General features: G+C 44.1%; 1 protein-coding gene across 13 annotated transcripts in view; it reads right to left on the bottom strand.

Annotated features, from left to right (window-relative positions):
• Positions 1–1,663: 1,663 nt before the first annotated feature.
• ZNF621 (zinc finger protein 621) overlaps positions 1,664–16,564 on the bottom strand; it is a 32,798-nt gene continuing 17,897 nt past the window's right edge. For 3 of the 13 annotated variants that reach the window (XM_033212135.1, XM_033212133.1, XM_033212134.1), the window contains 4 exons: positions 14,918–15,003; positions 7,803–7,929; positions 6,924–7,031; positions 1,664–5,206 (listed from right to left, as the gene is read on the bottom strand). In XM_033212135.1, the coding sequence (XP_033068026.1) occupies positions 4,146–5,206; positions 6,924–7,031; positions 7,803–7,929; positions 14,918–14,941 (1,320 nt within the window). In that variant the 5' untranslated portion in view covers positions 14,942–15,003 and the 3' untranslated portion in view covers positions 1,664–4,145. Of the gene's footprint in view, positions 5,207–6,923; positions 7,032–7,802; positions 7,930–14,917; positions 15,004–15,507; positions 16,023–16,146; positions 16,340–16,564 lie in introns of those variants that run through there. The other 10 variants (XM_033212132.1, XM_033212136.1, XM_033212129.1 and 7 more) reach the window with 10 other exon arrangements.

Here is a 16,564-nt window from a genome sequence, read left to right as displayed (position 1 = left end):
CCCAAAACAATTACAATAGAAACATAAAAGATCACTAATCATCAAGACGCATATAATGAAAAGTTTGAAATATTGTAAGTTACCAAAACATGACACAGAAAAATGAAGTGAGCACACACTGTCGAAAAAAAAATTGCCGATAGTCTTGCTCAACACAGGCTTGCCACAAAACTTCAGTTTGTAAAAAATGCAATATCCGCAAAACACAATAAAACAAAGTGCAATAAAATGAGGTATGCCTGTACTTCGATAATCACTAATTCATTATATTTTAGAAACAAACATCTGTTTTACACAAGAAATAGGTGGCAAAGGTGGAGGGTGTTGGACAATTGGCAGGCAGCACTTGGGAATGGATTCCTGAGATGAGACAGAATGAGAGCAGTAGCAGAATAAAGGAGACAGGATAGAGACGGAACTACCTTTTATATTTTCTCAGCTGTGCCACTAATGCTTACCTCTCTGTGCTTCCTTTATAATTTTATATAAAATATGTATATTTCTAAACAGTACCTTATTTTAGATTTTTAAAAATTTCAGCAAATCATGGTACAGGCCAGGCGCAGTGGCTCATGCCTGTAATCCCAACACTTTGGGAGGGGATTACTTGAGGCCAGGAGCTCAAGACCAGCCTGGACAACATGGTGAAACCCCGTCTCTACTAAAAATTTTAAAATAAGCTGGGCGTGGTGGCACACATCTGTAATCTGAGCTACTTGGAAGGCTGAGGCAAGAGAATCACTTGAACCCGGGAGATGGAGGCTGCAGTGAGCCAAGATCGCAACACTGCACTCCAGGCTGGGCAACAGAGCAAGATTCCATCTTTTTGTTGTTGTTGTTGTTGAGACACAGTCTCGCTCTGTCGCCCAGGCTGGAGTGCAATGGCCGGATCTCAGCTCACTGCAAGCTCCGCCTCCTGGGTTGATGCCATTCTCCTGCCTCAGCCTCCCTAGTAGCTGGGACTACAGGCGCCCACCACCTCGCCTGGCTAGTTTTTTGTATTTTTTTAGTAGAGACCAGGTTTCACTGTGTTAGCCAGGATGGTCTCGATCTCCTGACCTCGTGATCCACCCGTCTCGGCCTCCCAAAGTGCTGGGATTACAGGCTTGAGCCACCGTGCCCGGCCAAGATTCCATCTTAAAAAATAATAATACTATTACAGTGTAGGGTGTTTTTTTTTTTTTCTTTTTCAACTTGGGTTTGGGGAGTTTGGTTTTTTGCTTTGTTCTGTTTGATGATCATTGTATATAATATCTGGTAGTATAAAACCCCCTACCTTGTTCTTCAAAATTGGGTTAGCTACTCTGTATCCTTTGCCTCTCTATACACAGGCCCCTCTGGAATTTTGATATTGTTTTTATGAATTCATTTGATAAAAACTGAAATCTTGATGAAACTAATCTTTCCTACCCATGAATATAGTGCATCCTTCTGTCATTTAGGTCACCTTCAATGCCTATAATGGGTATCTGATATTTTACAGCTGCCCAACGTATTTTGAAAACCCCTTCCCCATTTTCAGACTTCTCCATATTATGACTGTCTTCCCAGGCAGAATCCAAAAACTGTATTTCCCAGAAGCCCCTGCAACTTGGACATACACATATAACCAACTCCCACTGAGCAGGTACACCCTAGCTGAAGACAGAAGACCCTACCAAAATGATTGTGGGGATATTTTTTACTACAGAATGTGAAACGACCTTCCTGGTAGTCCAGTCTCTGTCTTCAATGGGGGTGGCAGTCCAGTAGCAGGCACCAGCAGCTGCTGAGTTTCCACTGGAACCACTTGGTTCTGTGGTTGGTCATTTTTCCTGGCTTCTGCCTATGTGGCATCCCAGCTTAGTTCCTCTTAGACATTTTGTAAGCTAATTAATAGTATGCAGCAAATCTAAGGTGGATTATTCAGTCTACTACTGATCACTGACACAGAATGAGGAACCAGAAGTGGGTTACTGAGTGTGACGGAACCTTAAAACAGTAGCACTATTTCGTGGAAGTGACTGAGAATACGGTGGTGAAGAATCAGATGCTGCAGGCTGAAAAGTAGATGGGCGAAACAAGGTGGCCACAGCTCCTTTGCACTCAGGTTGGCTCCATATGTTCTCATTCCGGCACGGGGCTGAAGGCACAGCCACTTTCTGGAGCTTGCTGTTCTCTCGCACAACCATCAGCTGAGCATGAGAACTGAGAGGGATGTTTTGGAAGTTAAAGAAGAGAGGAAGTATAAAGTAGTGGCCTAGGAAAGCAGGGGAGTTAAGTGGACTCCAAAAAGTGTAGTATGACCGTCAGGAAACATTAAGGGCCTCCATGAAGTTACTGGTCATGAATTTAAAGTGACAATTCAGCATGGTAGTAGGCTTTCTCTTGATCACTTCTGGTGCAGGAACAGAGAAGGCAAAGAACTGTATTTAGTCAGAGATGAGGTTTTGCCAAGCAAGCATGACAAAGCAAGAGAAGGGCAAGGGAGTTAAGGGAGACTGTAAAGGAATTATTTTAAGAATTGACCATAGAGTTTAAGCTGGGTAAAGGAGGAGGGGTGGGCATTTTCTGTTTGAAGTGTATCTCTCAAAGTATGGTCCATGCTAAAAATCTGGCCATCACCACAGATATTCAAAATCAGAATTTTTACAAGACAGAAAACTCTTCTTTTTACATGCACATCACGTAATTCAGGCACATGGTAAAGTTTAAAACCAAGAATGTAAAGGTTTTGCTATTACTGTTCTAGAGAAACATCTAGATAGCAATAGCAGCACAAAAGAAAAAAATATATGGACCCTTCTACCAATGCTTAGGACTTAATGTTTACATTAATGCCAATAAATGCATAATTCAAGTTCTTTTCCCAGTAACTACTTCACACAGTCCTCTGAATGGCTGTAAAGGATCCTCATCAAAGCCACTTCCAAGAGCAATCCCAAATTCCACTTTACTAACCTACCACATAAGCCTAGCCACTGACCCACTAAACAGCTCCCTGTATTTCTAAAAAAACAATTTTGGAGGCTTATTCAGATTCCCCTTGAGTTGGCTTTACAGCATTACTTTTATTTCTTTAGTAATTCATCAAATTCATATTAACAGTTCATAAATATGAACTAAAATATAGAAGCCAGTGCTCACAAAGAAAAAAAAAAACAATGCTCATCAAGAAAAATCTACAAAACACACGCAACAAAGATGAATGCCTTTGTGTCTATTTACTTAGGAAATAAAAGTTAAAAGAAACATCTAGCTATCAAGAGCAAAACTAAAGAAAAAAAACTTCATGTTTAAAGACATGATTGCTCTCACTGCCATCAACACATACTTTTTTTTTTTTTTTACTATTTCACACTATCTTTTGCACAGATGTATGAAATTCTCAAAGATGTGTGGCAAGGGCAACATAACCTCAACTGTATTAATACCCCACCTAGCCATGGGCCCACTAAACAATCTCCATTAATCTCTACGGTCCATTGTTGGAAGCTTATTCCAATTCTCTACCAGTAGTCACAGGTCTTGTACATTTCTCGCAGGCTGCTTATCTCTAATCATAATGGCCTAATACAGGGATATCCTCTTTTCCAAACTTTCCTAACACCAAAGTGTTCTACCACCAGCAACCCCATGATGCAGATACAGCCACTGTTGTTCAAGCCTGAAAGGGACTAAAGCAAAGGTTCAGTATTTCCATTTTCTACCCAGAACAGATTATATAAACATGGTCTTTAAATGTATATAGATGATAATGGAATTTATGTTGAAACAGCTGTAACACATGTAAGGTGAGGAAAAAAATACAAATGAAACTCAAATTAGGTTGGAGGCCGGGCACAGTGGCTCACTTCTGTAATCCCAGCACTTTGGGGGACCAAGGCAGGCAGATCACTCGAGGTCAGATGTTTGAGACCAGCCTGGTCAACATGGCGAAACCCTGTCTCTTCTAAAAATACACAAATTAGCTGGGGGTGGTGATGCGTGCCGGGAGTCTGAAGGAAGAGAATCGCTTGAACCCAGGAGGTGGAGGTTGCAGTGAGCCAAGATCACACCGCCGCACTCCAGCCTGGGTGACAGAGCAAGACCCTGTCTCAAAAAAAAAAAAAAATTAGGTTGGAGATTTACTGGGCATAAGAACCATAAGACTGCCAAGATAAAGCTCATGAGGAGTGAGAGGAAGGGGTGAGAATAACTGGGGAAGGTTTCACAGTGGGAGTAAGATCCTGGAAGACACGCACTATTTGGGCAGATGAAGAAGGTATTCCAGATGTAGGCAGCAGCATGAACAAATTCCCAGAGGTAGGAATGAGCACAGCATGTGGAAAGGTCAGTGAAGGCACAGCCACAGCTGGAGCAGAACAGGATCCCTGGAGAAGAACAGGAGGTAAGGCTGGAGAGGGGCACTGGGGACTGACTAGGGATGGCCCAAGAACCTTGACCGGCTTCTTCTCCACAGGGTGCAATTTCTGATGCTGAACAAAACTTCCATACCATTTGAAGGCTTTCCCACACACCTTACATTCATAAGGCTTCTCCCCAGTGTGAACTCTCTGATGCTGAATGGAGGCTATTTTCTGAGTGAAGGCTTTGCCGCACTCCTTACACTGGTAAGGTTTCTCCCCAGTATGAATTCTCTGATGGACAATAAAAAGTGACCTACAACCGAAAGCTTTCCAACATTCTTTACATTTATAGAGTTTCTCTCCCGTGTGTAATCTCTGATGCTGCAGGTAGGCCGCACTCCTACGGAAAGCCTTCCCACACTCTTTACATTCATAGGGTTTCTCTCCAGTGTGGATCCTCTGATGCTGAGTCAAGGCTGTGTTGGAACTCAAACCTTTGCCACACTCCTTACATTCATAGGGCCCTTCTCCAATGTGGTTTTTCTCATGTACAATACAGTCATAGCTGGACTTGAAAGCTTTGCCACACTCCTTACACTTAAAGGGCTTTTCCCCAGTGTGACTCATCTGATGCCGAATGAGCTTTGAGTTATATCGGAAGATTTTCCCACATTCTTTACATTCATAGAACTTCATTCCACCTCGAAGTATCAAGTTTGGATTTAGATTGAAAGTCTGCTGCATTGCCTTGCTTTCAAAATCAAAGCGCTGAGAAACATTCCTGAGAAGTCCTCCTACCGGCATTCTGTGCAACTCTGTTTCTTCAGAGGCTTCCTGCTTTATAACTGGCCCTTCATATTTGATCCAGGACTCACCACCTGACCAAAGAAACCACAAGTGTTCCTAGTTACAAAACTGGGAGAAAAGTAGGATCCAGTGTTCCTAATTTTCTCTTGCAGAATGTAATTTTTAAAAACATACCTGTGAAATGGTTATATACAAGCATCTATAAAGGAGGATGAGAGAGACAAAGAAAAATAATGACAGGCCAGGTGTGGTGGCTCATGCCTGTAATATCGGCACTTTGGGAGGCAGGCAGGCGGATGGCTTGAGCTCAGGAATTCGAGACCAGCCTGGGCAACGTGGCGAAACTCTGTCTCCACAAAAAAATACAAAAATTAGCCAGGTGTGGTGGCGCACATCTGTGGTCCTAGCTACTAAGGAGGCTGAGGTGGGAGGATCACTTGAGCCCAGGAGGCAGAGGTTGCAGTGAGTGGAGATCATGCTACTGCACTTCAGCCTGGGCAGCAGAGCTAGACCCTGTCTCAAAAAAAAATAGAAAAATAATGACATAGAATTGGAGAAGTAAAGACACAGAAATGGAACAGGAAAGATAGCCAAGAAGTGCTCCCCATGAGGAAGGCTGGAAAACTGAACTAAGGTAGGTGAAATGGGAAGAAGCAGAATCAAGAATGAGAAGGAAAGAAGGCAGGAGAGACAAGAAAGAAAAAAGAAGGAGAGAATAAGAAAGAACAGCGAGAAATGGGAAAATTTTTTAAAGAGAGACAGAAACCCAGAAGAGGAGAAAGGAATGAGAGACTGGGAAGAATAGAGAAGCAGCTCCAACACTACAAGAGGTCTTGCAGACTGAGAAACACAAACCAGGAAAAAAATGGATCCCAGTGTCCTACCTGTAACCCAGGCAATCACCCAAAATTCTAAACAATGTCCTAATTATCCTATATTTAAATATTCCACACAATATTCTGGGATAAAAGATGATTAGTTTCAGAAAGTCAGCTGGAACAGAAGTTGGATCAGAGAGCTGTAAGCCACTGTGGTACCACTGCTAAAGGAACCACTATATACAAAAGCATGTATGTGTGAGAAGTCTTGAAATTTTCTTCCAAAAAAATGGAAACGCAAGTAACCAAAACCTTCCAGGACTGGTAAGTCATCTCAGGGAAATTTTAGGTGGCGTGTGTGTGCACACGTGCATGTGTGCATGTGTGTCTGTGTGTGTGCATGTGTGTGTGTAGGGGGCTATGATGGGAGAATATTCCTAGCCCTTTCGTCTATAGTCCCATCTATGGTAAACATAATGTAGATCTAAAGATTATGGCAAGTGAAACTCTTAAGCGATTTAGATACTAAAAAGGCCAATTAAAGCCATTCTTTTCAGGGCTGAAGGCCTAAAGTAAAATTTATAGCTATAGCACAAATAAATCAGTTTGGCCCAAAAAATCATATTTTCCTTAAATTTGGCTGAAACCCCACTTCTTTGCAATGAAAAATGGCATACAATTAAAACCTCTCCACCGGTAAGTAAGAAAAAAGTGGTTTAGGAGCCACTGAGTCACAGCTTTTCTGCCTCGGAGGACAGCCACATGAATGTGCAGACAGTGTGAGGCCATGTACTCCCAGAGGCGGTCTTTCGAAGCTCAGGGTCAGAACTCAGTGTGAGGTCTGAGAGTGCAGTGAGTATCAACTTATAAATAACTGGGAGCTTTGTTCCCTGAAGCATAAGAAATGCTTCTTACCTAGTAAACCAGGAAGGCAAAACAAGAAACTTAACCACTGGATTCTCATACTCACCTTGACTGATGCCTCTCGGAATCTCAGTGTCCCAGGGATCTGGGCCCCATGGTGCTTCCCCTCTCTCCAGGTGGGAGATCAGAGCAGGTTTGGGGAATGGAAACGCTACTTTATGAAGAAAAGAGAAAGACAAATCGAGGGGAGATGTCCAGAGCTATTCCTGGGATCTTTCTCAGCCCACCCTCCATCAGGCTATCTGGGAGAGAAATGGAACATCAGCAGACCAAGTGAGAGTTCCGACAAGGAGGTCCAAACTGTGCTCCACGATAAAGCCAAGGAGGTATGACTCTCCTCAGAAAGAAGCTGCAATCTGGCCCTGACTCAGAAAAAGGGAAACTCCCTCAGGAAAAATGTACCTACTGCTCCCCTGGGAGACCCTTCCACAAAGGTAGGGCGAACATCCCCAGAAAACTGGATGGACAAAGGAACAAAGGGCTCACCTAGGGTGCCAGAAAGAATGCTTTCCCTCAGGGCCCAGGACCACACTGTTCCTGGAGTATAAGGAAGTCTAATTTTAAAACCAAAGGGAAGCCAGGCACAGTGGCACATGTCTATAGTCCCAGCTACTTGGGAGGCTGAAGCAGGAGAATTGCTTGAGCCCAGGAGTTTGAGGCTGCAGTGAGCCATGGCCATGCCACCACCCTCCAGCCTAGATGACAGAGCAAGACCCTGTCTCAAAACAAACAAAAAAGCAAAAACAAACAAACAAACAAACAAAAACAAAGAAACCCAGGGATTTCCCTACCCAGTATTTCTGGAGGCTGCTGATTACAAAACTCTCCTCTGAAGTCATCAAATCCAAGGGCTACTAGAATCCCCAAAACATCTGAGGAAGATAGCAAACTGTTACAAAGGGCCACAGAGGGAGGGAGGCCTTACCCAGGGAAGCCACATTTGCATAATTCTCCAGCATCACCTCCCCGTATAGGGCCCTCTGCGCAGGGTCGAGGCTGGCCCATTGATTCTGGGTGAAGTAAACAGCCACATCCTCAAAGGTCACTGACTCCTGAAACAACAGGTTCCTGCTCAATCTCTGAGTGAGGAGTAGAAGGAAGAAGGGAGCAGCTTGAGCTTCAGGGAAGGGATAAACCTGCCTGCACCCACAACTCTGAGCCCCACGGAAGATCTGCTCAAACAAGAGCATCCACCACCACAGCCAGGGGCGAGCCCTCAGCCAGTAGTTCCACTTTCAAATGGGGAGCCCCAACGCTCTCCCATCTACTCAGCTCTGGAGCCCCTAGCTGCTACTGATTCTTATAGCCTGGCATCCAGTTGCTTTCTCCCTGGTAACAGCATCAACTCCTAGGTTCCTGGCTTCACAGATCTGTCCCCCTGGCACCTCCTACCCTCAGGTACTCCGTAATCCTCTCTCCTTATTTTCTATACACCAACCACTACAGACAGCAACTACTCACCCTGCGATACGGTATGGCTGTGTCCTCACCCAAATCTCACCTTGAATTACCACATGTTGTGGGAGGGACCTGGTGAGTCGAGACAACTGAATCATGGGGGCAAGTCTTTCCCATGTTGTTCTTGTGACAGTGAGTACGTCTCATGAGATCTGATGGTTTTAAAAAGAGGAGTTCCCCTGCCCAAACTCTCTCATTTTTCTCTTGCCGCCACAATGTAAGAAGGATCTATCACCTCCCAACATGACTCTGAGGCCTCCCCAGCCATGTGGAACTGTAAGTCCAATTAAACCTCTTTTTCTTCCCAGTCTCAGGTACGTCTTTATCAGCAGCGTGAAAATGGACTAATACACCCTGTATCCACCCATCCAAGGGGCACATGCACAGCCCCCATCTGGTCCCTTTGGTTCTCCCTAACACTGTCTACAAAGAGAAGCCCCCACCTGCTTCTCTTTGGTTCTCCCCAACACTGTCTACAATGTAGAGAGAAGCATGTTAGAAATATCACCAGTATTTTGCAAATTTCTCTTTTCCACCTTTCTGCCTTATCAGAAAGCTGGCTCTCTTGAAAGAAACCTTTAGCCTGCCCATTCTGACCCTCCTCTCTGAACCACCAGTCTTGAAAGATAAGCTGGCAGTGCCAGGTCCCTGGGCACAGATCTGTCCCCCAGTTTTCTGAGCTCCATCACATCCATCAAGGCTGTCACTTCACTAGGTGTTCCCCTCTCTGACTCCCTCCCCTGGGGCTATCTCCATCTTCCCAAGAATGAAGACAACTATACTTGTTGATTAGCCCTGTGCACCAGGCCCCTAGGTTGGTTATTTTATTTATTTATTTATTTATTTATTTATTATTTATTTTAATTATTTTTTTGAGAGGGAGTCTTGCTCTGTCACCTAGGCAGGCTGGAGTGCAGTGATGTGATCTCGGCTCACTGCAATCTCTGCCTCCCAAATTTAAGTGATTCTCCAGCCTCAGTCTCCCAAGTAGCTGGGATTACAGGCACACACCACCATGCCAGGCTGATTTTTGTATTTTTAGTAGAGACAGGATTTCAACATGTTGGCCAGTCTAGTCTCAAACTCCTGACCTCTGGTGATTTGTCCACCTCAGCTCCCCAAAGTGCTGGGATTACAGGCATGAGCTACCATGCCGGCCTATTTTTTTTTTTTTTTTTTTTTTTTTTTTAGACAGGGTTTCACCATATTGCGCAGGCTGATCTCAAACTCCTAGGCTTAAGCAATCCACTTGCCTCGGTCTCTCAAAGTGCTAGGATTACAGGTGTGAGCCACCACGCCCAGCCAAGGTTGGTAATTTTACATCTTGTTTTTCATTTAATCATTACAAAACATATGTGAAATAAGAATTACTATTCCCATTTTTCAAACGACGAAACTTAGATTCAAAAGTTCAATTACTTTGCTGAAGATCACATAGCCAGGAAGTGGTAGAACGCAAACTTCAATACAGATCTGCCAGACAACAAACGTGGGCTCTACTAACACACCAAGCTGTCTCCCACACTGGGCTCACAAACTTCTCCAAAAACATGGCTAACCCCTGAACCTGGTGCTGCCCTATCTTTGGAGAACAGCTTCTCAAACTCCTCAATTCCAAAAATCACCATTCAAACCATCTTTAGTGTACTCCCTCCAGGCCATATGGGCCCCCTCCCCCAATTTAAATTGGGGGTCATCTATTTCAAAACTACACACACCACCCTGGAAGCCTGAGCCTCTGAACCTTCCATGAGGCCCCAGAGCAGTTCCAGATGGTGTCCATTGGCTACTTTCTCTGTTTTTTTTGTTTTGTTTTGTTTTTCTTTTTGGCAGAATCTCACTCTGTTGCCCAGGCTGGAGTGAGGTATCTCGATCTTGGCTCACTGCAACCTCTGCCCCCTGGGTTCAAGCGATTCTCCTGCCTCAGCTTCCTAGGTAGCTGGGATCACAGGCGCCAACCACCACACCTAGCTAATTTTTGTATTTTTAGTAGAGACAGGGTTTTACCATTTTGGCCAGGCTGGTCTTGAACTCCTGACCTCAGGTGATCCACCCGAAAGTGGATCCCAAAGTGCTAGGATTACAGGTGTGAGCCACTGCACCCAGCCTTTCTCTTCTTCTAGAGTTCAGCATACTGCAAATCACAGAGATTAGACTCTCAGCTTGGAGGACGTTTCATGACCTGTACGCTTTCTCACCTTGATGCTCCCACAGATGATTCCACCTCCCAGAAGAGTCTCATTACGCTATGCAGTCAGTCTTGTTCTTTTCAGATGCTGAAAGTAAAATACCTACCAACAGAGGCACAGTCAAGCTCCTAATTCTTGCATGCACATTCTATATTCTGTCTCCTGGGAGCCCTTAAAGCAGCATATGGACTGGAGTGGGCACAGGGGAATAGAGAAAAAGGAATATGACTGTAACTGGTCTTGAAGGAAGGAGGGAAGAACTGTATATCAAGGATAAATTCTGGCAACTCAAACTGCTTACAGCAGCTCTGCTGGCTCTGCACGCAGGTCCTTATGAGAGGGTGTCTCTTCAAACAAGAGCAAGCGGAGAACTCAGCTCTAAAAGAGATACTGAAAGGAAAAAATAAAATAAACGCAGACACTCCTCAAAAGGAGAGCCAGTCTTTAAACTGAGCAAGGACGAGGTCCAAAGGGCCCCCAAAATAATGTGAGCCAAAAGCCCAAACAGCAGACTGGATCATGTTGTCCTGTATACAATTACTGTACTGCTTCAACAAGCCATTAAGGGCTTCTGAGGACAGTAACTACAGGCTCACAGATAAAACCAAATTTCACCTCCACTTAGAGCAAGTCAAACCTCACACCCTGACATCTCCAGAGGTTCTCTCACAACTTTCTCCTCCCAGCATCTCTTCTTCCACAAACTGTCTGCCTCTCCTGCCATCTACTATTCTCAAGTTTCATGAGCCCTAGAAAATACCTAATATTAAGGAAAAAACATTGTTTTAAGCCAGTTGGGTTTGGGATATCTTTTTGTTCTTCCTGTGGATGGTCCCTATGTACCTCACCTTATTTCATTTTTCTCCACAGTATTATTCATCTTGTCATATGATATGGTTTACTATCTATCTCCGCCCACCAGAATGTAACTCCATGAGGCAAGAATTGTTTGTTCATGATTGGTTTACTAGCACACAGTAGAGTGCCTAACATGTACCAGATGCTTAATATATATTTCCTAAGAGTTTATTTCAAAAACGGTTTCACCATTAAAAAAATTGTTTTAACTTATGAAGACAGTAAGAAACCAACAGCAAACACCATCTAAACAGTAAAATGCTAGAGCAAATCCATTAAAGTTGATAGTTGACAATTTACCATAAGCTGAGGTTTTACTTTCTGCAAAAGATGGGAAAGGAGCATATATATAGGAAAGGAATGAACATAAATATCTCTGCTTGCAGATGAAATAACTATCGCCTAAAGACATCTAAGAACCAAGAAAACAAACTGAAAACATTTAGAACTTATAAAACAATTCACTAAGTTATCTAGATACAGAATAAGTAAACCAAAATTATTAGCTTTCCTAAGTACCATCATAAACAACTGGAAGATACACTGAAAGAAACTAAGATACCATTCACACAAAAAATTGCAAAGAATGGACCTAAGAGAAATCAGTGAGAACAGGATGGAAGAACACGAAATGTTTACTAAGATACATTTAAAAAGAACTGAATAAATTGGAACTGATAGTGTTTCTGAACGGGAAGAATCAAACTTGTAAAGATGTCAATTATCTCCAAATTTACTCATGAATTCAATAAAATCCCCTCTCCTACCAAAAAAAACCCATGAAATTTGTGCTGGGGTGGGAGATCATTTAACGTAATCTAGGAAAGCATGCGTGAAAAACTAGCAAACAATGTTTTGGAGAAAACAATTGAAAGAAAAAAAAATGAGGGGGAATTAAACTATATTTTAAAAGGATAACACATTAAGAACATGAGAAGACATACTAAAGTGTGGGAGAAAATATTTGCAGAAGACATATCTGATAAAGCACTATTATCCAAAATATACAGAGAACTCTTTATGAACAAGCCAATTAAGAACTAGGCAAAAAACCTCAACAGACACCTCAACAAAGCAAATATACAGATAGCAAATAGGCATATGAAACTATGCTCAAGAGTATATGTCATTAGGGAACCACAATGAAAACAATGAGATACCACTACATACCTATTAGAAAGGCCAAAATCCAAAACACTGACACCACCAAATGCTGGCCAGGATGCGAAACAACAGAACTCTCATTCATTGCTGGTGGGAATGAATGCAAAATGGGACAGCCACTTTGGAAAAGAGTTTGTCAATTTCTTACAAACTAAACACACTCTTACCATACAACCCAGCAGTCATGCTCCTTGGTACTTAACTAAAGGAGTCGAAAACTTCTGTCCACACAAAAACCTGTAGGTGGACATTTATAGGGGCTTTTTTTCATTATCGCCAAAACTTGGAACCAACCAAGGTGTCGTTCAGTAGGTGAATGGATAAGCCGTAGTATATATAGACAATGGAATATTATTCAGCACTAAAACAAAATGATCTATCAAGCCATGAAAAGACATAGAGGAAATGAAATGCATTATCACTAAGTGAAAGAAGCCAATCTGAAAATGCTACATACTGTATGATTCTGGCTATATGACATTTTGGAACTGGCAAAAGTATGAAGAGAATACAAAAATCAATTGATGGTTGCCAACTGGGATGCGACTAAGGGGAAAGTAAGGATGGATAAGAGAAGCATAAGGTATTTTTAGGGCAGTGAAACTATTCTGCATAATACTATAATAGTGGATACATGTCATCATCAAGAGTGAACCCTAATGTAAACTATCGACTTTGAATGACACTGATGTGTCAGTATAGGTTCACTCCCTATAACAAAAGTGTTACTCTGATGTGGAACATTAATATTGAAGAAGGTTGTGCGTTTTGTGGTGGCAGGAGATCAATGGGAACTTTTGCTTTCTGCCCAATTTTGTTATCAACTAAAACTGCTCTAAAAAACTATTTTAAGTACCAGTGTCAAATGGTTTGGCAGTAAGTTATTTCTCAATCAAACCTCATATGCTGTTTAGGACATACTGGAGAATAAGGAAAGAAAAAAAGGATTTCCATTCTTCTAAAGACACTGACATTGTACTGTGCTGATACCAGACTTGTATTTGAACTTCTATCAGAACTTGTATATACATGTGTAGGGGCAGGGAATACATGGGAAATCTCTGTACCTTCCATTTAATTTTGCTGTGAACCGAAAACTGCTCCAGAAAATAAAAACTATAAATAAATTAATTAAATTAAAAAGTAAAATGCAGCCTGGCCAACATGGTGAAACCCCATCTCTACTAAAAATACAAAATTAGCCAGGCGTGGTGGCACATGCCTGTAATCCCAGCCACTTGGGAGGCTGAGGCAGGAGAATCGCCTGAACCTAGGAGGCGGAGGTTGTGGTGAGCCAAGATGACACCATTGCACTAGAGCCTAGGTGACAAGAGCGAAACTCCGTCTCAAAAAAAAAAAAGAGGACAACACTTAATATCTTACCTGACCGCAATATCTTCTTAATTGACCAACACCTTTCTACAGAATTTGCCAGTAAGGGCTGGGAAGATCCTTTTAATACATAAATCCAACTCTGTCACTCTGTCATCTCCCTGCCTAAAATTCTTCAGAGCCTTCCCAATGAACCAGTACAGAAACCACTGTCCTCACCATGACCTATAATACAGGTATCTATTTCTTCCATTTCATATTGAACCACTTTCTCTGACCCCTTCCGGTTTCTAGAGTACATCCAGCTTTCCCTTCAACTTCACAGTCCTTGCATCTAGCATTTAGAAAATGTATATTTAAGTAACAATACTAATCTCTCTGGGACACATGCAATACAATTCGTGGGCAATCTCTCCAATAAAGAATTTCTGATTTCAGGCTGGCGTGGTGGCTCCTGCTTATAATCCCAGCACTTTGGGAAGCCGAAGTGGGCGGATCACCTGAACTCAAGAGTTCGAGACCAGCCTAGCCAACGTGGTGTAAACCCCGTCTCTACTAAAAAGACAAAAATTAACCGCACATGGCGGCGCACACCTGTAATCCCAGCTACTCAGGAGGCTGAGGTATGAGAATCACTTGAACCCGGGAGGCAGAGGCTGCAGTGAGCCGAGATCATAGCACCACTACACTCCAGCCTGGGCGACAGGGCGAGACTCCGTCTCAAAAAAAAAAAAAAAAAAAAAAAAAGTCTGATTTCAGCAGGTAACTTTCATTTCTAGAACATGATCTGGATTTCCACATTCAGAAAGAATTCATTGGCACATTGGCATGGGTCCCCTGTCTTCCATTTAAATCTATGCATGCACTCTCTGTACACAAAACTTTCATTTCCCCAGTACATATTTACATCTGCCATAGCCCTAGAGATAGACACAAAAGGGAAAACACAGCTTGGCCAAGTTAGGCCTTCCTCATCCTTTCCTGATTATGTGATAGCTAAAGTGAGTTTAAAAAAAAAAAAGACTTAAGCTCAGCTCACCTGAGGCCAAGTTGCTTGGAGCATGGCGGATGTCCCCCGGCTTCATGCACTGTCTTCTGGGTTTGGACAAGCAAGATCCTCAGGAGCTAAGAGAAAAACAGCCATGAGTGCTAAGGACCCTGTCCTCCACCACCTACAGCAACCTATGGCCATCCTAGTTTCCACATTTCCAGCACTGGATGCACGGGGATTCTACTAGGACTCCCTCTAATTGTTCTCACGCTGATAGCCCCGACCTTCTTATGAGCTGTTCTGCCTGGTCTTCAGGACAATCTTCCACCTGCCTGCTCAGTCCGAAGAGCTTTTTTTGAGCCCAATCCCACGGGCAGACTGAGGGACCCAAGAGCCCTGTCCCTATTGTATTGGGTCTCTACAAACGTAAAGAGTCTTTACAGAATGCTTATAGGCACGATGACGCTGACTCAAAAAAAAGAACCTCAGGAGAAGAGGGACTGGGGTGGCTAAATGCGAATTAACGGTAAAATACTCAGCGTCCCAGTGGGTGATGCTGACCGGAGACCCCACCCAACCGGGATCTTAACACTCCACCCAAGAAAGCAGGCGACCCCAGACATCAGAAACGTCAGTACCGGGAGCGAGAGGCTGTCAGGGCAAGTTCTTTAGGGCAGAAAAGAGTATCAGGCCTCGGTGGCAAAGGGCTGGACCCGGGCTGTAGAAGCCAGAGTAACCACCTTGGCGGCTTCGGCGAGGCCCAGATGCCCACGGTCCGGGTGAAGGAGGGGCGGGCCGCCATTGGGACCAAGTTCAGGGGAAGTGGGAGGTGACGAGCCGCCAGGGGCAGCAAGGAAGCCGGCACCGGGCGGACCTTGCACGTAGAACTCGCTGAAACCCACGCTCTGCTGTACACCAAGCGGCTGGTCACTAACTAAAGGCCGAGCCGGAAAAGCAAGTGCGCGCCCAGGGCCCCTCTAGGCCCCCGGAGGCCGCCATCTCGGTCGCCCCGCGGCCAGACCCGCCCCGCCTCTCACGGCTGGCCCCGCCCTGCGGAAGAGGAGAGGTCGCGGCGACCCGCTGGGCTGAGAGGCCGGCCGCGGAACGGCAGTGTAGCGCTCTCAGCCCTGGTTTCTCCGGCAGCCGTCGGCATTGCCTTGGGAGTGTCACCGACTGATGCAGCCTGGCTCTATCCATACCTCACCCTCTAGGCACAAGTGGGGCCCCAGTTCACTGGCAGCGCCTCAGCTGTTGGCCGCCTTCACCCCGTGGCTCACCTGAAGCCTGGGCCGTGCAGGTGAGGGGAGAATGGCGCCTGCTTTGTCATCTCTAAGAGGCCCAAGCCTAGGATCTTGCGTAGGTCCTCAGCTGGGCAGTCCTCAGGGAAACCATGGTTTCCACTCGCCCTTTTAGCCCTCTGCCTTCCAAGGACCTAGATGTGCATGGAACCTTTTAGGACAGATTCATTTAACAACCAAAACACTCTGGCTACGGTTGCCAGGCATCCTGTATATACAGGACATGTCCTATATTAAATGATCTTGTCCAGTGTTGACTTTGGCAGGACACCCTAAATGTCTTACATTTAGCTTTTTCCAATAAATTACAAAAACTCGTAGTTAGAGCTATTTTTCTGCTCAGTAACTGGCACTTAAATGTTAACACCAGCTGAAATATATATATATCACACTTCCA

The sequence above is a fragment of the Trachypithecus francoisi genome, unplaced genomic scaffold, assembly GCF_009764315.1.
Source record: "Trachypithecus francoisi isolate TF-2019V2 unplaced genomic scaffold, Tfra_2.0 Lachesis_group0, whole genome shotgun sequence".
Taxonomy (NCBI): domain Eukaryota; kingdom Metazoa; phylum Chordata; class Mammalia; order Primates; family Cercopithecidae; genus Trachypithecus; species Trachypithecus francoisi.
Note: the sequence above shows the minus strand (reverse complement) of the source record. Positions and strands in the feature narration are given on the sequence as shown.